At 31.7% G+C, this 23,642-nt stretch overlaps 1 protein-coding gene across 2 annotated transcripts in view; it reads right to left on the minus strand.

Annotated features, from left to right (window-relative positions):
- LOC115222245 (neuroligin-4, X-linked-like) overlaps positions 1 to 23,642 on the minus strand; it is a 666,739-nt gene that overhangs the window by 24,800 nt on the left and 618,297 nt on the right. For both annotated transcript variants that reach the window (XM_029792404.2, XM_029792403.2), the window contains one exon: positions 5,613 to 6,399. In XM_029792404.2, coding sequence (XP_029648264.1) covers positions 5,613 to 6,399 — 787 coding nt within the window. The remainder of the gene's footprint in view (positions 1 to 5,612; positions 6,400 to 23,642) is intronic.

Here is a 23,642-nt window from a genome sequence, read left to right on the forward strand (position 1 = left end):
AGAATTATTCAACATATCGCACGAATTGCTAAATTTATAATAAATAGTGAAGGAGTCAGAGAATTGTCTAGGCATATGAAAGTGATTGAAATAGTTATAGCTAGAAGAAAACATGCGCATGTATATGCTGTTTGTGTATAGGTTTGTGTGCGTGCGTATAAATATATATTTATAGACGCAAATTCAACATATGTATGTGTACATGTACAGATACATAATTATATACGTATAAATACTTATTTCTCATGATTACGTACGTATAGATACTTATATGCGCGTGTGTGTGTGTGTCTATGTATGCATGTATGCACCTATGTGTATCCATACGCGTTTATGTGCGTATGTATAGTTTCGTGAAACAAAAGTTTTATCTCGGGACTCAAGTTTCATGCATGTGCACTCTTCAGGCGAGAAACTGATGATCGCATCGCCCTGAGACTGGAGTTCACTGTAAGATCTTTAACACATTTGCTTTTGGGTGTTTAACACATATGAATCATTAAGAATCAAATATAAAATTGTTTTAGCATGTAAACAGCTATCAAATTAGGTGTTTAAGACATAACGAAGTGATGTATGGAGTATTTTGCAGGAGCGCCTTCGTGACTAATAGAATCTTGACATATTTTAAGGTATTCTCAAATATTTTTTGTTATATTCTGTATTCCCAAATATTTATGCATGAATGTGTAATTTAAACTTTCCGTTTTGAAAGTTTGGGAATGCAAGGATTGATCGAATAATTTTCAGTACCTAATATAATATATAAACTTTGCTGTATGCATTAAGGGCAAATTCTATTCGCTTGTAAATGCAAATTCTAAACAATCCATACACAAACACACCTACACACTCAAATATAAAATTATATATATCAGAAAATCTACAGACTTTATATATATATAGTTTATGTATGTGTGTGCATATATGTCCGCGTTATCTACATGTTTATACATACCTGGACACACATAATATATATATATATATATTATATATATATGTGTGTGTGTGTGTGTGTGTGTGTGTGTGTGTGTGTGTGTGTGTGTGTGTGTATATATATATATGTACACACCCACATAATGAAAGGAATAGTTATCGAAATTATATCTTCACAACTTATTACACCAATCCATCAAATTGGCGGCGAATTAAAACAAGGCGAATTTATATATACAAACACTGATACATATTTATACACGTAAGAGCACCTATCGTACTTAGTGAAGTTTACATTCACAATATACGCATACGAACTATCGAACAAGGATATTGGGAATTCGTTTTATTGCTTAGGATATCTAATGGTAATATCTCGGATCCTATCATATACATAGGAAAGGAATATCACTACGATGTGTACAGATAATTGAGATAAAATGTTTAATACAAACCTTACCAACACCGCAAGGAAATACAAGTGTGTCACGCCTATACATTTATGTTCTCTACTAAATTTTTCTTTCATATAAAGGAGATAATAAATCAGTCAAGACAAGAATACGATAGTTTCATTATAACATTTCTCAATGATACTGCAAACGTACACATTTGTATATATATATATATATATATATATATATATATATACACATGCATACATACACACACATACATGGCATTATAAATTTACGCAGGCGTGGCAAGAAGCTTGCATCCCAACCACTGCATACCAACTTCGATAATTGACTTCAGCTGTAGCTACGGGCCGTCCAAAGCCTTGTGAGTAGATGTGGTTGATGGAAACTGAAAGGAAGCCTACCATATATATATACAACTTATAAAGAAGGGCAAGAGAAACAATTCTAATGCCAAATATGCCGAAATATACACTTATTCGTCAATAACCATATAATTTATCACTATATGGTTATTATGGATAAACTATATGGTTATTAACGAATAAGTCTATATTTCGGCATATTTGGCATTAGAATCTTTTCTTTTGTCAATGTTTATAAGTTGTTTATGAAATTTAACCTTTAAAGGTATTTTTTTAATATGTTGGCCATTGATAAAGATTTTTTCGAAAATTTTAATCCTATATATATATATATATATATATATATAATATATATATATTTGTGTGTCTTTCTGCCCTCCACCGTTTGACCACCGGTGTTAGTGCGTTTACGCTCCTCGGCAAGAGTACCAGACTTTAAAAGATGTGCTGGGGTCGATTCACAGGACAAAAAATATTCAAGGTGGTGCTCCACAATGGCCGCGATCTACGGGCTGAAACAAGTAAAATATAAAAGGCTCACACACACACACATGCATACACACATACACATATAATGTTGCTTGCGAGATCTATCGAGAGTTCTACTGTTAATGTTAACATGGCAATCAGTACAATCTGGTGCATGGGTGGTTCGTCTTTCAATAAATGGGCGCTAGTCTTGCCTGCTGAGAAGGGTTGCTAGAAACCCAGCAGGACTAAAAAGAAGAACTGTTAAAAAGCAGGATTACCTTTATGCATGTTCAACGTATGGAGGCACAATGGCCCAGTGGTTAGGGCAGCGGACTCGCTGTCGTAGGATCGCGGTTTCGATTCTCAGACCGGGTGTTGTGTTTATTGAGAGAAAACAACTAAAAGCTCCACGACGCTACGGCAGGGGGTGGTGATCCGTGCTGTAGTCTATCACCACTCTTTCTCCCTCTCTTTCTTCTGTTGGCCTGCTCGCTTAGCCAGCGGGGTGGCGTCATTCAAAGGCTAAAACAATGCGAACGCATTGTGACTATCGATGTGTAACAACGCCTGATGATCTGGTCGGTCACGTGATCACGTGATGTTCAACGTACACTACCGGGAGTGATGCAGCTGTCACCTTTTGTTAAAGCAAGTCTCATGGAGAAGGCCACTCTGATATAAAACCAGATATTAAGGAATGGCATGGGATATTTTGGCGATATTTTGGTTGCGCCTGAAATCATGGCAGTCAGAAATACCTGACTCTTCGACCCATATCAGTATTGACTGTCTTGTCCTAGCTTGTCAGGAGGGTGGGAAGGCTGTGTCAGGTAGTGTGCAAGTTTTATTTGACTTAAAGTTTTGGTCATCAACTGCGGAACGACTTTCCATTGACCAGTGGAGTAGAAGTAGAGCGCCACAGGGTCAAAACCGGATGAAGCAGAACTCATCATTATAGTTGGCATTTGCATGGGCAATGGTCAGTGGTGTTCTGTCTGAGTCACAAATAGGCATAAATGATACATACATACATACGTGTGTGTATGCGTGTATGTGTGTGTACGTGTGTGTGTGTGTCTAAGTATTTGGACTAAAGGGTATAAGACAATTAGCGTGCTGAGTGAAGCACGTTCGCAGCTTGGGCTACCTAGTGTCTTCCATGGCTGGGGTACAGAACCGCTGGACCTACGTTAAGAATTCCACATTGCTAATGGAAGTAATAATAATTGATGAAAGAAACGGAAGATAAATTTAGCACAGAGTCTTTATTCAGTACAACGATCGTCTCGACGCATCCTGCAGTTGTCCGTTATGAGTAGGAATTTGTGCATCTAATTGTATTGCATCAATCTATGCAGTTTGTGTCACATCAGGTACACGCATAAAGAAGTGAATGCCCCGCTAGATATACTGAGATTTCCTTAGCATGTTGTTCGTCATTGCTGTATTTTGGTGATGACCGACCATAGTTGTCCGTTGGTATACAACATAGAATTATTATTATTACTTCTCACTCTCTCTTTATATATATAGGCTCGAGACGTAAAAAAACTTTTTCTATTCCTGAGTACTATACTAATACATTTGTTTGCTTGTATTCCATCTGCCTTCGTCTTTTGTTTATTTTCGTAAACTTTCCCTTTATATATATATATATATATATATATATAATATATATATATATATATATATATATATATATATATATATATATATATATATATATATATATACATATATTTATATATTATATATATTTATATTTATATATGTATGTATGTATTAGCACAGAATCTCACATACTTAGATGTATACAAATATAAGAGCCTATAGAGTCGCACAACGTTTAACAAGGTCGTTTTACTTAATTTTTTTCAATTGTTTATATATAGTGTATATTCACTTTAGTTTAGTTAATTATTCACATTCGGGAGTAATCATTATTATTTTTTGTCAACTTCCTTATCTTTTTCACCACTGATTTTTTTTTTAATGTTGCTAATTTTGCATTCATTATTGTATTTATTATTTTACTGTTAAAATTGAAAAAAAGACTGTCTAAAAAACTGTTCAGATACATCTATCGCCCATCTACCGCCTCTCTTGTCATCAGTACATATATTTAAATCTTTCCTTGCAACTTAGGGGCTGTACTACATACATTTAAAAGCACTCAGATTAAATTAAATGAGAAAGAATCATAGAATAGTATAGACATTCGTGTAATCGGTGTGTTAACATGTAAGAGGAAGTGAAAAAATATATAGTTTCAGTGGTGTAACCAAACAAATGAAGAACGAACAAGACATGACTTTTACTCCATACTGGATAAAGTTGAGTAAATTAGATTTTTCGAAACAGGTGTTACCGTTAGAGCAATTCCGGTAGGTTTTTATTCATTATCCTTCAAAAGGAGATGTCGTAGGGTGAAGTGCTGTTACGTAATTTCTTTTTAACCTTATACCTAAGTTTCCTTTCAACGCTTAAACGTTTTACATGATGAATTTTAAATTTTATTTTCTCAGTGTATATAATGCTGATTTTTCCGACATATTTTGTAACCAGCATTACAGACTAATTGAAGAATGGTGCCTTTAACTGTACCAAAATGCATTTATGCGAAACATGGAATAGCAATATAGAGTTTATTGCTCATGTAATATCATTAAAGAAACACATTTCCAGCAGTAGAGACTATTTTAACAATAGTTTTTATGACTATTTAGTGAATAGATAATTCAGTAAGCTTGGTTAACTATTTCACTAAAGCAACACATGCCATGAAAAACATGTGCTTTTAAAACAATAATCGTGTTTATTCTATGAGGTAAGATTGCACACAAACTGAACGCATATATTATTCAAGAGAATTCCGTTGTGAGGCTAAATCATCGACTGAGGCGGCATGTGGTAATTGTATTTAATTAAAATAGACACCATCTACTAATTGAAAACTTTGGCACTCAGAGAACAATTTTCCGTAAATGTCTTTATATTTAGCATTAGTTATGTTCCTGATTTTAAAATCTCACAGAAAGCACAGATGACTCGCACTTTTCCATCTGCATACAATTCTATGACGCATAAAACATTTATATTTCTGAACATATATTCACCTGTGTATTGCGAATTGCAATTTATTTTATGTGGCAAGGGTCATTAATAATAAATGGAATACGCAGCGCATATGTGTGTATGTATATGTATGTGTGTGTATGTATGTGTATGTGTGTGTATGTATGTATATTCACACATATATATTTCTACGAGCGCTCTCACACAAATAATTAAATATTTGTTGATTAGTGATTAAAAATTTTCTTCCTCTTCTACATTTGAACAAAATTCGAATACAAATCATGTTTATAGTTTACAACATCTTTTAAAAATAAAATATCTATTAGTTAAATTGTCTACTTACCCAGATTTTGCAAAATTCGTCCAGTAACGCATCACTGCTTCACTTAGCATTCGTTCTGACTTCGAATACGATGACGTGCTAAAAGGTTGTATGCCGTCAACTAAGGGAGCCCCGAAAATATACGGAAGCTCATCTCCCCCAGACAATTTGCCTTTTTCGTCAGACTGTGACGTATATGTGAAATAATAAAAGTATGTATTGCCAGTTTTAGCATGCAGCTGTCCCACTTTTAGTAACGGTGCAATATATTGACCATCACTGAGTAGTTCTAAAAGACTATCCCGGCGGTTTTTTGGAGTTGTCTTCTTACTCCACTCGGCATAGTGATGGTCAAGTATTTCATATACTTTTTGTCTGTGAAACTGGAACCTGTTGTGTACATAAGTACGTAGCATTTTCTCCTTTTTTTCTTCGGAGATTCCATTTTCCACGTCCTCCTGATCGAAGTAAGAATATGCTTCATTTTTAGTGATCCCGAACATTAGATCTGCGTTGGAAAACATTGAGACTGGTTTTTTAATTAACTCTTCCACGGACTTTGGTATGATGTTTTTACCATCGATGACGGGTGCGAAACAGGAAAAATATTTTGGTGGTTTCGGCGCGTTTTTTACTAAGTCTGAGAATGATTTATTTCGTAGACATTTAATGAGGTCTTGTGAATCGTCGATGGAACAGTTGACGCTCAAGGCAAGCTGGTGTGTGCAGCCAATTGGATCGTTGGCAACAGACCAAGAGCTTAATGCTGATCCACTTTGGAGTATTGCACGTTGAAATAATGTCCCATCTGAAAAAAGAAAAAAATATAATAATTTATTCTAGGAACTCTGGTGTTTCGTATAATGTGAGAGGGTGTAAAGAAAGAGTATAATTTTGATATTTGACATAACTACATTGACATCTTACATCTAGCATCGTTATATACTTAAACATATTACAAGACGAGATATCCAACATCTGATTATAATTATGTTTGAGAGTTTAGATATAAGAGTATAGGTATAAAAAGAAACCCATCCTGCTGTTTCTGTGTAGTATAATACAAGATAAGTGTTATTGTAATATTCAATTTCTGTATGAAGTGACACAAGAATTACATGTTTTCCTTTTGTTGAAACATTTTGCAATGTACATGGACACAAATAAAGGCCTCACTGAAATTAAGCTATATATCATGCACAAATTGTGTCCGCACAACTTGTATATAGATGTTCAGTCGATGAGAGTAACGATATTTTTTTAATAAACGTCAAATATGGAAACATGGAAACGAATATCTTTTAATTCATATTGCTATAATTCTTTACTGTTTAGTCTCATAGCAAACCTGATTAAATAGTCCTGTAGTAAGAAACATTTTACTCAAGATCATGATAATCATATCATCTGAAATCATGATCATCTAATCAATAATATAGTAATATATTATTCAATAGACACTTCCTTTCATAAAGAAGGTGGGACACGATTTTAAAACGATTCGGTTAATATTTCTAACTGTATGATAGAAGTGTGGCTCTCTGTGGAATCGTTATGTTTTATGGCTCAGAATTTGAAACGTGTTGTCTTATGTGAAAGAATTGCCGTCTAAACCGAGCAGCATCTCTTCCAACAATAAAATTGATACAGTAGCTTAAATTGGGAAATAACACCTCTGAATTTCATCACAACACTGTTTCTATATGAAAATAGTGAATGAAGATATGTCAGATAATCATGCGAATAATTATTCAATTAAGTCTAGATTCCTTGTATATATTACTTTGTGTCCATATATATATATATATATATATATATATATATATATATAGATATATATATATGAGTGTGTGTGTGTGTGAGTGTAGTATATATATATGGATATATATATATATATATATATATATATATATATATGTCTCGGTAGAACCTAAGTTTTTAATGGCGGTGCCCCAGCATGGCCACAGCTCATAAGCTGAAACTAGAATCAATCAATCAATCAATCATATGCACATATATATATATGAGTGTGTGTGTGTGTGTGTGAGTGCAGTATATATATGGATATATATATATATATGCATGTGTGTGTATGTATGTATAGGCGTCTAACACACTACTCTTACGTTTAATTGCTTTTGTATGATACACAGGAAGCTATGGGGATGGTAAAATGAAACATAATTGCAAGGGATATCTTATAAGACAAAATTCTACTCAGCTAGCTCGGTTATGTCCAACAACGTTACTAGTACAAATAATTCCTTATTATATGAATACATTTCATTTCAATATGATATTAATGTATGTTAATTTCTAAAATCATATTGTTCATTTATACTCAATATGAAAAATTAGTTTAAATAAAGAAGATAACATATACAACACATTAATAAATTCCATAATGATATACATCAACGCTCTAATTAAATGAAAAATAAGGTTATCATTGTTCTAAAACCAAGTTATAAAATTACTCCCTATATATTCAGGTATGAAACTTCTTTATAATAAATGCAAAGATATAGGCAATAGAGCAAAATATGCAAGAAAATATGGTATAACATCAGGAATTTAATCTAACAAGGTGTTTCATTTATCTTACTAAAATATCTGAAACAAAACAGAAATGATGTAAAGAGTAAAAATCACATACACTATATATATATATATATATATATATATATATGGATGTACGTGTATGAGTATGTATATGTGTATATATATATATGTGTTTGAACATATATATTAGTATACATATTTGTATATACATATATATATATGTACATACACAAACACACACACAGACGAACGCACGCACACATACACACACATACATATATATACATATATATATACACATATATCACCTATTATTGAGAATAAAAGCTGTATTCCATTTACCTCTCCGTTGCAATCATGAAATTGTTTAATAGAATACATAAATGAAATTTATACATTAAATACAAAAGTATAAAAAACATGAAATTAGCATATGATTTTTGAGAGTATTCATTTCGTGCAGAATATATATATATGTATGTATACATTAAAAAACCTTCTAAAATGTAAACAATTATTAATCCAATATGAAATAAGTAGAAGCAAAACTTGTAAATTTTCAATTGAAATATTAATATTTATATTCATCTTTAATATAAAATTATCAGATTTTCAGAATTTTTTAGAATAATATATATTTGCAGATTACAAGGAAAAAATTCTACCACATACATATATAATTTTCCAAAATATTGTTCATATTTCCAAAGAAATTTAAACATATTTCAGTTTTCCTTCGTGGTTTGTTATTTTTGTTTTGTCGTTGCTTTTTTTGTTTCTGAATCCCTGTAATACTCTCAAATGTTGGATATTATTTCTCATGGTTGTTAAAAATATTCTTAATAAATATAAAAAAGATTACATGGTTATAGAAATAACAATGAATAAAATAATTTTAGCCAGTGATATATATATATATATATATATATTATATATATATAATATATATATACAAGATTTTTTATGGATACATTAGTCTCACACATTAGGTTATGTAATATAGAGAATTTAATTTTTTCAATCAATTTTGATTTTCTAAGCAACATGTAGGGAAAACTTCTCATTATATCTAACATCTAACAATGAACGACGTGAAAACTTCCTTTGGATTAGATTATTAAAATTTTAGAGTTGTATAGAGTATCATCTCTTAGTCTTTTTTTATTCTAATAATCTTGCTTCCTAGTGAGCTTACTTTGCAATCGTGTGGTTTCAGACAAGTATCGCCTAATACAGCCTCGGGCCAACCATTTAATGATATTTACTAGACGGTAATTGTACTGACCCTTTCGAAGATATATACATTTATGCATGTATGTGTGTTTGTGTTTATGCTTTTCCCCGAACATTATTTACAACCGGTTGTGGTTTGTTTACATCCTGCGAGGAAGCGGTTGTGAAAATGGCTTGATAAAGTAATTACTAAATTTAAGATTAGTACGTATATGGATTCGTTTGACTACAGCATTCAAGGTAGTGTCCCAGCATATACATAAGCAAAGGATATAATAGGTCAAAAATAGGCGGTATGCTTCAGATGTAAAAATGGATTTTTCGAACAGTGTAGACCAGTACATCAGTTTTTATCTAACCTCTCCTTTCAATTCCTACCCACTATTCTATTTCCCACCCCACTCTTGCCAAAATTAAATGCGCAATATTTAACATATATATATATTTTTGTTCTTTAAATCTTTTCTCGGTTCCAGCTCTAGGCTGCGGTCATGCTGGGGAACCGTCGATATGCTAAACTGTTTTTGAGAGCCTCCTTTGATATATAACATTTGGTGAATAAGGGAGTTTCCTGATGCTGTCCTTACTTGCGCCTCTTGCTGCGAGGTAGATTCATCTGGGACTCTCGACAGAAAGAAATCCAGTTTTGTTTTGAAAACACCTACATACATATTGTGTAGGTCCCTCAGCCTCTTTGGGAGAATATTAAAAAGCTGTGAGTCCCCTGAAACCCAGGATGTTGCAGTAACTGGCCCTGAAACGCGACAGCAGGGTTGGGAACTATGGCACTGTGCAGAGGCGACCCGTTCTGGTATCTGTGTAATTTTGAAAACCAAAATTTGGTACAATCCCTTCCAGGTTCCTTCAGCTGCATATACGCCTTCGCTTCGTATGTATGCAAATATATCAATATATATAAAACTGAAGTTGTGTGGTGTCTGTCTCCTACGATTTAGATTCCTAACTACTCCCACATTTTGCGGTGTAGTTTAACCAAAAGCGGGTATCTTATAGTCGTGATTAATATCGAGCCCTTCTGGGTATTAGCGCGCGTCTACGATGAGTCTACGATTTAATAAAAAATTAACATCTTTTTTTCCCATTTTTAATGCATTGTTTTTGCTATTATATAAGGGAAGTAACTCTCTAAAAATGTCTACGATGAACCTACGATTTAAAAAAAAAATTACCATCATTTGTTTCCATTTTTAATGCATTTTTTTGCTATTATATAAGGGAAGTAACTCTCTAAAAATGCTTATATAGTTATTTCCCTTACAAACCCAAGCAACGCCGGGCGATATATTTATATATATTTGGAATGTTATATATATATAATATAAAGGCGTAGGCGTTGCTCTATGGTAAGAAGCTTGCTTCCCAACCAAACGGTTGCGGGTTCGACGTCACAGCGGGACGACTTGGGCAAGTGTCTTCTACTATTGCCTCCGGTCGATCATTGCATTTTGAGTGAATTTGGTAGACGGAAAGTGAATGAATCCTGTCGTATATACACATGCATATATCTATGTATATATTTTTGCCTTTGGTTGTCCCTCAGCACCGGTTGACAACCAGTGTTGTGTTTATATCTCTGTAACTTAGCGGTTCAGTTGGTAAAAGGACCGATAAAATAAGTACTAGGCTTTAAATCATAAGTCCTGGTGTCAATTTGTTCATTAAAACATATCAACACAGTGTCTCAGCATGGCTGAAGTCATATAATAGGAACGAGTAAAATATATATATATAGGCGTGTGTGTATGTTTGTGTGTATGTGTGTGTGTATGTGTATGTGTGTGTGTGTGTGCGTATGTGTGTGTTGAAAGTCTTAATTTTTACAACTGAAATACTATGATTAGCTGATTAGGGGATTTCATATAACCGAAGCATGACAGTTACTTCTGTCATTTGCTTAAAACTATTTGCTTAAAATACCAGGTACACTCTAATCTGGATTGTTTGAATTGTTAATAATAATTCGGATATCAACTTTTGTACTTCTTTAGACTACAATCATCCATAGTATGAGATTTGTTTCGACTTACTGATTGAATAATCGCAATTAAAACAACTATTTCGACTTGCCTGTATTAGATTTATGGATGGAAGCACTCCGTCGGTTACGACGACGAGGGTTCCGGTTGATCCGAATCAACGGAACAGCCTGCTCGTGAAATTAACGTGTAAGTGGCTGAGCACTCCACAGACACGTGTACCCTTAACGTAGTTCTCGGGGATATTCAGCGTGACACAGAGAGTGACAAGGCCGGCCCTTTGAAATACAGGTACAACAGAAACAGGAAGTAAGAGTGTGAGGAAGTTGTGGTGAAAGAGTACAGCAGGGATCACCACCATCTCCTGCCGGAGCCTCGTGGAACTTTTAGGTGTTTTCGCTCAATAAACACTCACAACGCCCGGTCTGGGAATCGAAACCGCGATCCTATGACCGCGAGTCCACTGCCCTAACCACTGGGCCATTGCGCCTCCACATTAGATTTATAGGAATCTATCGTATGTCTATCTAATATACATAACCCTCCTTTTGTGGTACTTTTTTCGGCTATATACTTGATTCCGCAATCCCCCTCGTTATATACCCGCTAATTCTGAATATATTGATCATATTTAGATTAACCAATTCAGCAGAATTCATTGTGGCAATCTTTTACCTGCATTTCAATATTGTTCAAAAGTTTAATGCCTGTATGTCATTTTTTTTCATTTTCTTTTGTTTTTTTACATGTATATAATTCTCTCATAATCCTTAATGTCTAGATCAGAAAAGTAATTAAGCTCACACGCCTTCCGTTTTTTCATTTTCTGAATGAAATGATGATAGAGATGGTATATTCTTGGAGGTCACGATTGATCTCAGGGAATTTCAGTCTATTTTATTTTAATCACCAATTCTCTATTTAAAAACAGTTAATTGATTAAATCTCTTTACATTTCATAAGTTCTTTCACTTGTATTTTCTGTCCTTCGTTTATTGATTTCTGTTTTGATATTAACAAATCTTCCATAGACTGTATTTCATTTTTTTTTTATTGATATGTTATAATAACGTTGTATTCCTGTCGTGTATCGTATTATAATGCTGTATACTGCACATTCTCATTTCATAGGCAACCGTAAGAATGTCCTATGTTTGTGACAGATATAACACTTCCATTCATGAAGTCTACAACATACATGCTTATTGCATACACATTCATACAATATTTTATCGAATATATTATTTATAATCCGTTTATTGCATACATACTTTCTATAATAATATACCTGTATATTACATATGTTGTCTGATCTGCATCCTGTAACTTGCAGATTAGTGGCTTCATGTTGATTAGAATGTTATTTATTTTAGAGATTTGTTTTTAATATATTTCATGATTTGTGGTTAGCTGTGATATATATGTTTCTTTTAATATTTCTTTTAATAACGAATTTATTCAGTTGGTAACAAAATGCATATGTTCATAATGAAATCCTGCATGTGTTGTTAATACGTTTTATTCTTAACTCTATCTTTTATATTAGTGAGGAAGAATTTTTTCAGATACTATTGCGTATATTTAATTTACAAATTCGTCTTCCAGTTATTATCTAATATTTGTTGCCTCGTCAGAACAGCTTTATCTGTTATCTGAACAGCTTTTTTCCAAACAGCTTTGAACCATTTTCTTACAAATGATTTTACTAATGATATTTCGTTGCCTTTGGAAGCATTCTCTATAACAATACATGTACAGCGATATGCATGTAGGTTATTTGTTGATACTGAGGTGCTAGATACGTTCTTTTTTATTCCTAAATTGAATCTAAACCTGCTATGGAGTTTTACTCTATGCTTTAGACTGCAAATTTAATTATGGCTGTAAATATTTTCAAAGGTTTTCTTCTAGCCTATCTACCCGTTCCCCTATATCTGCCGTTATGGGTATGCCATCGAAACGCTCGAAATAGATAATTTTGTTACGTTTCAGAACAGCTGGGGTTCACAAAAAGAATCTAAATATACTGTCAAACTACGTGCAGAGGTCGCATATTGGACAAGGAAGTGGAAACATGGTTCAAAAGTTGAACAAAGAATTTTTTATGGATACTTCTTGTTATGTTAATTAGTGTTGACATGGAATGCGCATACAGCATGTCAAAAATTATAGAGACAGTTTCCATTAACAGAAATTTGCAGAACATCATTCTGCACCTGTTTATAACATTGTACGTTTCTTGTAAAATTTCTAGGAATTTATATAATGAACGAAAGCGATACCTGCCAGTTCAATAATTATTTACGATATTCTCTTGTCACTTGGCAAGTCTTTGAGTAGGTAATTTCATTCAAGCGACAATAGTTCGATCGGCTATACATTGCACGGCATTATGTACTATCATGAACGAAATAACTAGTTTGCATACAATAAAGGAAACATATCAGATTAAAATCTAAAGGAAACATTGGATTTAACTCGGTTGTATATGTATTGACAAAACGAGTCATTTGAATCAATTATTGTACAACGACACACAGTACGGAGCCGGCAGAACCTTTGGAACACCTGACAATATGATTAGAATCATCACTCCCGAGTTCACGAGACTGATTTTGGATTTTATGTTTTCGGGTTCGGTAAATTAAATACACAGGACGATGTAAAATCGTTCCCCTCTCAAGGCCTTATGCAAAATTTAATCAGTTGATAAATGCTTTAATACTGTAGCACTACTAACACTTTATTCAGCTAATAAGAATTAGAAAGACAAATCATGGATTATAGTAACTGTACAGATAAGGTTTAAACGTAGTGTCATTTATTCCATATACCAAATATATGTATGTGTGTGTATCTATCTATCTATCTATCTATCTATCTATCTATCTATCTATCTATCTATCTATCTATCTATCTATCTATCTATCTATCTACCAATCTATCTATCTATCTATCTATCTATCTATCTATCTATCTATCTATCTATCTATCTACCAATCTATCTATCTATCTACCAATCTATCTATCTATCTATCTATCTATCTATCTATCTATCTATCTATCTATCTATCTATCTATTTATCTATCTATTTATCTATCTATCTATCTACCTCTCTCTCTCTCTCTCTCTCTCTCTCTCTCTCTCTATATATATATATATATATATATATATATTATATATATATATATATATATAAAATTCAGGGTGAATACTTGATAGTTGTAAGCACCTGTATATACCATTTAGTGGTGTAGGTAATAGAGTATATTAATCAAAATAAAAACATGATTCAAAGGATTTAGCGGTACATATGTTTCGGGCCTTTATTAGACGGTTTTATAACAATGCATAATTGATGTAAATGTGTGTCTAAAGGCCCGAAACATATATACCGCTAAACCCTTTGAATCATATATATATATATATATATATATATATATATATATATATATATATATATATATAATATATATATATATAAACAATGAAAAGCTAGTTCTAAAAGCGAGCTAGTGCTATCTCTAGCAGACGAGCTGTCCAGTACTGAAGAGCTGCAGAGGCACCCCGAAAACATGTTGATCTGCTGGTCCCGTCGCCAGAACGCGGTTGAGGTCCCCTCCCCTGCGTGCAATATATCGTTAATTAACTTAAGGATATGTCCTCTTGGGGTTAAAAATCGCAGCAAAATTAGTTCGAAGGGAACAGCGATGTTGAAGTAGCTGTGAGCATTATATGTATAGTTTGATAGATAGATAGCTAGATAAATAGATAGATAGACAGACCGACAGATGTATGTATGCATGTATGTATGTGCATGCGATAATAAGACTACTAAGTTCAATGGCAGTAATTAAAAGTAGCAATTACAAATAGCTCTAAAATATTTCAAGTTCCATTACTTCATAATTCTGCTGTTCATTATTTTCGTAATTTAGAATTTCATTATAATGTTCGGTTGATATATACACAGGAATATCCAGACTATAAGGGAAACAAGCCATTTTCAGAAATACTATCCTATGTAACTCATGAAATAAAACTGGTCGTACACAGGGCTGATATAAATTATGTATTAATATCAATCATGAATATTAGAGTTCGAAAATGTATTTTGAAATAAATTAGGAGAAAATCACTCGGTAAAAAAAAATATAAAATGTTGAAATACAATATTAAATAATAAAAATTGTCAAAAATTATAAATATTCCATAATTTGAATATTCACGACTTCAGCATGCACTACTAACTTAAATCCCAAAGGAAAGAACAGTTTTATTAATGTTTATGAAATGGCATATGTATCTATGTGTATATATATATATATATACATATATATGTATATCTATATTATATATATATATATATATGATACAGAAACACAGTAAATACTTATATTTAATATATGATATATACATATATATATATATACATATATATACATATATACATATATATACATATATACATATATATTCATAATATATATATACATATATACATAACTATTATATATATATATATATATATATATACTTATATATACATATATCATATATATACATATATATACATATATATATATATATACATAACTATCTATCTATATATATAATATACACACTACACACACACATATATATATATAATATTATATAATATATACTATATATATAGTATATATAATATTATAAATAGATATATTTATATATATATATATATATATATATAATATATATATATATATATATATCACACACACAAAATGTGACCTGTAAATAGTCGGAAGAGGTCCTTGTAAGCAAGAGGAAATATCCTACATTCACGAAAAGAAAAATTATTTAAGATAGGCATATAAACAATGGGCATATAATACAAATATTATTAAAAAAAATATTGAAATTTACATGAAATAGACGAACAATCAGAAATATACATGTGAAATAATATATATATATATATACAATAAAAAATATTATAAATTTGGTTAAGCATATAAATATCAATTTGAAAAAAAACATCAAGATGAATTCTAAGTTGAATATTAATGATATATTGTAATAAAACATGCACAAATGCACATATAAGACGTACGAGACCAGCAAGCGAGGAAATATATACGTACAGATCTTTTCAATAATCATTTATTTCCCTTCAAGCATGTCTGCATATATATATATATATATAATATATATATATATATAATATATATATATATATATATTATATAGATATACATATATATATACATATATGTATATATATATATATTATATATATATATATGTATATATAAATATGTATATATATATGTATGTATATACAAATATATATATATATATATATACATATATATACATACATATATATATACATATATATATACATACATATATATATATATACATATTTATATATACATATATACATATATATACATATATGTATACATTATATACGTTCATATATATACATATATATACATTCATATATAACTATTTATATATATATAATTATATATATATATATGCATATAAATATGTATACATATGTATATGTATATATATACACATGTATATGTATATGTATGTGTATATATATATATATGTACACACTCATAGACACACACGCACATGTTAAGTATCCATATTACATGCTGTTTAGACATTCACGCAGACAATCTAACGTCGGACATAGAACCATGCATATTTTTCCCTGGGGCATGGAGCGTATATGGATATCGACAATGATCATATGGAGAAATCTAAAGTGCGTAGTACCGTGAAACACAAAAGGAAAATTTTAAAAGAAGCATGCTTACACGGTAAATCATGGAACTCAAAAACAGACATAAAAATATTCATTTACTATAAATCTTCGCTCATCTATGACCCTTTGCAATTAATAAAAAATGAGATATTTGCCAGAGCCATACATTGTTTTCATAACAAACGTCCTTAATACCAACAAAATAAATACACTTTACTAAATATCAATTTTCAACAACGAAATATAAAATATCTTGATATATGTTTCAAAAATCAGATGTTGTATATACGTTTTAAAAAGATCATTTAAAATCTTATATCTTCATTAGCAAAAAAGAAAACTGCAATGATTAATTAAGTATAATGAAATTGAAACCTCATCACCAAAATATAAATTAATTTCCAATTATATAGAAAGATGATATACGGATAAACCTTAAATAATTATTATATTTCAATAATTCTAAATATCTCAAAATATACGAGAAAACCATTTGGGGTGATCAAATTTTGATAAATGACATGCGTTATCGTGGCATATAGATTTGTGTCTACAATCTAAAATATCTATATGTAATTGATGTGTTCGTTATATTTCTTTTATTACTCTTATGAAAATATCATATATACATTAAATATATATATATACATACATACATACATTAAATATATATATATATATACATATATATATATATATATATATATATATATATGTACATATGATATATATATATATATACATACATATATATATATATACATATATGAATATATACACACGTATGTATATATTTGTATGCATATACATATATATGTATATATACATATATACAAATATGTATAAATATATATATACATATACATATATACATATATACATACATATATATACATATATACATACATATATATATACATATATACATATATATACATATATACATACATATATATATACATATATACATACATATATATACATATATATATACATATATATACATATATACATACATATATATACATATATACATACATGGGAAACCGCTCCCTCTTTCCTCCTTCATCCCCCTCCTCACCTTCCTTCTCCCCCATCGTCTCCTCTTCCCCCTTCTCCTCCCCCTCTTCTTCCCCTCCCCTTCTCTCCCCCCTCTTCTCCCCCTCCCCCTCTTCTCCTCACTACACCACATGACTTTACACATCACATCACATATGATACCAACTAATACATACTAATACGTACTAATACATACTAGTACATACTAATACTTACACCAACCCTATACATACACACGTCCAGACCCCGCATACGCACTTATACTCTCTCACACACACACACACCTATACATACCAATACGTACTAATACATACTAATACATACAATACTTACACCAACCCCATACATACGCACGTCCAGACCAATCTTACGCACTAATACTCTCTCATACACACACACACACACACACACACCTATACATACCAATACGTACTAATACATACTAATACTTACACCAACCCTATACATACACACGTCCAGACCCCGCATACGCACTTATACTCTCTCACACACACACACACCCTTATACATACTAATACATACACCAACCTTATACATACACACATCCAGACCCCTCCCACGCACTTTTAGCTGGTCCCTCAACCCATTTATCAACCCTATTATCTCCCCTTATTTCGCTCTCGCGTCTCATGTTTGATCTTTGACCTCTGGCCGAAATCAGATCGCCATGTTGATTCGTTAGCTACTGCACGCATTTTTTTTCTCTCCTTCTTTCTGTGTTTTTCTCTCTCTGTGTATCTTTCTGTTGAAGAGCGTAGGCTCGAAACGTTAAAGACTTGTTTTATTTATATTTCCTGAGCGCCATACTAATACAAGTGTTCGTTTGTTTTCCACCTGCCTTCGTCTTTTGTTTATTTTCATAAAGCTTCCCGTTATATATATATATATATATATATATATATATATATATATATATACATATGATATTTCGAATAAGTAGCAACTTTTAAAATTCTCTACCAATCACTGAGACACAAAGACTTCACTAAAAGGTTATATGCAGACACGTCTTTATAATTTCAGACCCAATGCCATGCTTTAAAGACAATTAAGTAATATGTGACTGATATTTACTAGAATTCAAGAGAGACATTGCCTCGAATTATTCCAAAATGTCAAATAATATCAAATCTTAATATTGTGAGCTAATGTCTATACATTAGTGAACCATGAGTGACTTGTGGCTGACTCATTCGATTATATATTAGGATGTTACGTAAAATTGTGATAAAATAAACATATTTAAAAAAGAACAAAACAATAAGATTGTATATAATGATGAAAATAATGAGAAGAATAATAAGAAAAGTACAATAACTACTAGGTATAAGATGAAGAAAACCAGCTATGTATGACAAGCTAAAAAGTCAATAAAAGACACACACAACTACAGAATGTAAAGCTTAAGAACGCGCCTACTAATGCATAAAATAACATACAAGGCAATAAAACCTAATAGGAAAGCTCATTATATATTTGTATATACATACATATATTTTTCGTGTGTTTGTGAGTGCATCTATGTGTATTTATGTATGCGTAATTATATGTATGTATGTATGCATGTATGTATGTATGGATAATATATGATGCGATTCTAAAATGTAAGATATAATTTGGTGATGTATATAGTTATAAATCTCGTATGTGTGCATGTTGTGTGTACTATATTTTAAGATTGCAAATTGTTCTACTAGGTACCTCCACCCCACTTTGTATAAACTTTATTATAGATTATATAAGTTATAATCAATTAATAAAATACCAATTTCATTTACACTAATCATGATTTCAATGTTTCATCCATCAAGACTTAAGTACATTTGCATGCATTCATATATACCAATGCATTCAGACATTCACACCCACACACCCACACGGACACACAACAGCGCACACGCACGCACACACAGTTTTTTAGTTGATCAGTTTTACTGTGTAGAATATTCATGGGGGAGGTTACTCATAAGTAAGCAAATCGATCCAAGTGAATGGGAAACCGCTCAACTCACAAATACCAGCACGTTTCTGCACCACCTAGTAATTGACAGAACTGCTCAAACATACTTTCCTATATTACCCTGTCATTAACGAACTACGCTCATTCCTCGGAATTTGATCAAGTTACACACACTCACACACACCAAGGAAAGTAACCCTCCCAAAATTTCACAAGACGCAGACAAAGGCCACATACAAACAATTTTTTCATAAGTCCCTGTTCCTTTCTCGAGTTCTGTCTCAATGAACTCTATTGTCCCCTACAGAAGCACGAGTAACTTTCCGACTGGATTCATCCATGCAACTTTAACATTGGATGGTGTATCAAAGGGTTTGCTGCATCGCATTTTATCACATTTACAATGATGATGCCTTTCTGCGAAAAGCCATAAGGGCCAAAGATAGATTTGTATGCCCTATTAATGTCCAACTGAAATATGACATTTTACCGTAGACGCTTTCCTCAGCTACATCAACATCACTGCGTAGTATTTCTTTCCGGCAGAGGAGAAAAATGACTTCTCTATTCCGAAATCGCATAGTCACAGAACTCGAAGTCACTTAAAGAGCAAAATCTGCTAGAAACGAGCAAGCATGATTAATGTATATATTTCGCTCTGAGGCTCTACTGCTGTGATTCTAAAATGATTTTTCTGAGATTGTGTCCACCACAAAGAAGAGACCAACTGGAAGAACACCTGAACGGAGACTATGTGGCGAAATGATAAGGCTAAAAGCTACATTTACACATACGTAAATGCTGAGTAACATGTCTACAATATTTAGTGATTATTGAAATATCTTAAATATTTCTTCCCTTCCTTACACTAACAATATCTATATATATATATATATATACTGTTGTGTCTGGGGAGAGTCATTTTCTTTTTGTGCCTTATTATTTAACACATTCACCGGTAAAATTTCCGCTTTTTTTCTTATTTTCATTGTCCTAAAATTTTAGGACAGAGAATCAAAACTATTGAAAAGGTTGCAAGACACAACGAAAATGTTAGGACAATAAAAAGAAAAAAAAAGTGGAAATTGTACCGGTGAGTGTGTTAAATAGTAAGTCACAAAAAGAAAATGACTCTCCCCAGACACAACAGAATATGCTTCAACACACGAACTCATATAAATAATCTTGCAAACCAACTCCAAAAACGATATATATATATACATACACACACACACACATATATATATAGGATCACTTCTCAGGCACCGAAATATGTGTGCTGTATAGTGGTATAATGTGTATATGAGTCTGTGTGTGTGTATATATGGGTGCCCGAAATATAATCTAGAATGTCATACATATGAAATGATAAACTATTCTTTACCTCCCAATTTCACGCTCCTTGCCTTTCTTCACACATGCGCAAACACATCTATACGTAAGGATATAATTTAATATGTATATGTGTGCATTTGATTGAATATATGTGTGTGGATGTTAGATTTGATTGTAGAATAATGGATGGATTGTATGTTATATTTAAGTACCAACAATTTTAAACATATATACCATAGATTCGGATGAGAAGTAATGAGATAGTGTATATAAACAAATATTCACATATAGTCGTTGACAAAATAGACACCATGCAGTAATGATTAAACATAGAAAACATGCACAATTTATCAAATATCAGTGAATTGAATACATAAATATAATGGATGAGATAATACATAAAATTTATTGCTCAAAGCTGAAATGCTTGAGCGTTACTTTGAGCCACGTATTGAAAAAGAAAATAAAGTAAACCCATAGCTAAAGATCACAACAAATTATATCGCGTCGAAATGCAAATTATATATAAAACATGATGTATGGTTTGGCCTCTTGTAGTAATTAGCTACTATAAACTCTACAGAAAATGGACTCTCTTTGCCAATATGGTACGCTTAATATATAAAATTTCAAATTGTATTTATGATCAAATTAACAAAGGATTAACTGCACCACGTTGCAGATTTTGAACAATGTCCCTCAAATAAAACAGATTCACACGCACGCTCATACGAGTGCACACGCATACACACACACACACACACCACACACCTATACACTCATACCTATCTGTCTATTATTTATCTATGCACAATATACACACACATAAAATATACTCCTATACACATATAATTTCATACAGGCATACATTCACATAAACGTATGTGTGAATGAATGTATATATAAATGTATGTATATATAAATATATATATATACTTTATTTAAAGCAACGGGAAACTCAGAGTAACAGGTTTTGCTGAATTTTCTGCTGCTTTAAATAAAGCATATTACTCTACCACTGGTATTTGAGCACTCTTTTTTCCACCTTGTTTCACATTTATGTGTTTACTCCGGTGTAAATATATATATATATACATATATATATTTACATACACACACACATAAAAACACACAGATAAGAACACACACATATATATTGTATACTTGTGTACGGGTGTGTGCATGTGTAAGAGGCATCCCACGTTAAAGGCAATTAAAAGGCTCTTAAAGGGAAGCAGCGTAACATTAGAGAAGCAGAGGTTTTCGCAGGCACATCAAAATATAAGATAACACTGCAATGTAAACGACAGCACGTGTACCTTCGTCTGCAATGATATCCGAAATATTTCAAAATAGTGACGAATTTACTGAAATATATTTTCATAGAGTGACAAATATTCTAGTGTGGGAATTAAGCATTTTATGCATTCACAGTTAACTCATAGTTTTATATGTTTGCGAATATGTATGCTAATGCATTGTTACGCTACTTCAGTGCTTCAGTCTTTCGAAGAATCACTAACGAGAAATTCTGAGTTCCAAATAGATTTCAAGAAGCTTCAACACATGATAGAACATGGAATTCCTAATTCATGCATCAAGCAGATTATACGCCGTTTCTAAACACAGTCACCACTCTACACGCGCACGCACAGACGCACACACACAACACCCACTCAAATACCCACCCACACACACTTATATCTCTCTTCCTCTCTCCCTCTGCACATACACACACACACACACACATATATATATATATATATGTATATATATATATATATAAATATATATATAATTACAATTAGCGGAACTTCTTCTAGCATAAGTGTTTCCACATGGTGGTAAAATTCCCTCTTATATGTATGTAATATATATATATATATATAATATATATATATATATATACTTACATACATACATACATATATAAAGATATATATATATATATATATTCACAGACATGCACACACACTTTCTCTCTCTGTCTCTCTCTCTCTCTCTCTTTCACACACACACATATATGTTAGTACATCTACACATATATGAATGTAGTATGTACACATGTATAATACTTATATGGACATATATATATGGTATTTATTCTGCAGCA

The sequence above is a fragment of the Octopus sinensis genome, linkage group LG19, assembly GCF_006345805.1.
Source record: "Octopus sinensis linkage group LG19, ASM634580v1, whole genome shotgun sequence".
Taxonomy (NCBI): domain Eukaryota; kingdom Metazoa; phylum Mollusca; class Cephalopoda; order Octopoda; family Octopodidae; genus Octopus; species Octopus sinensis.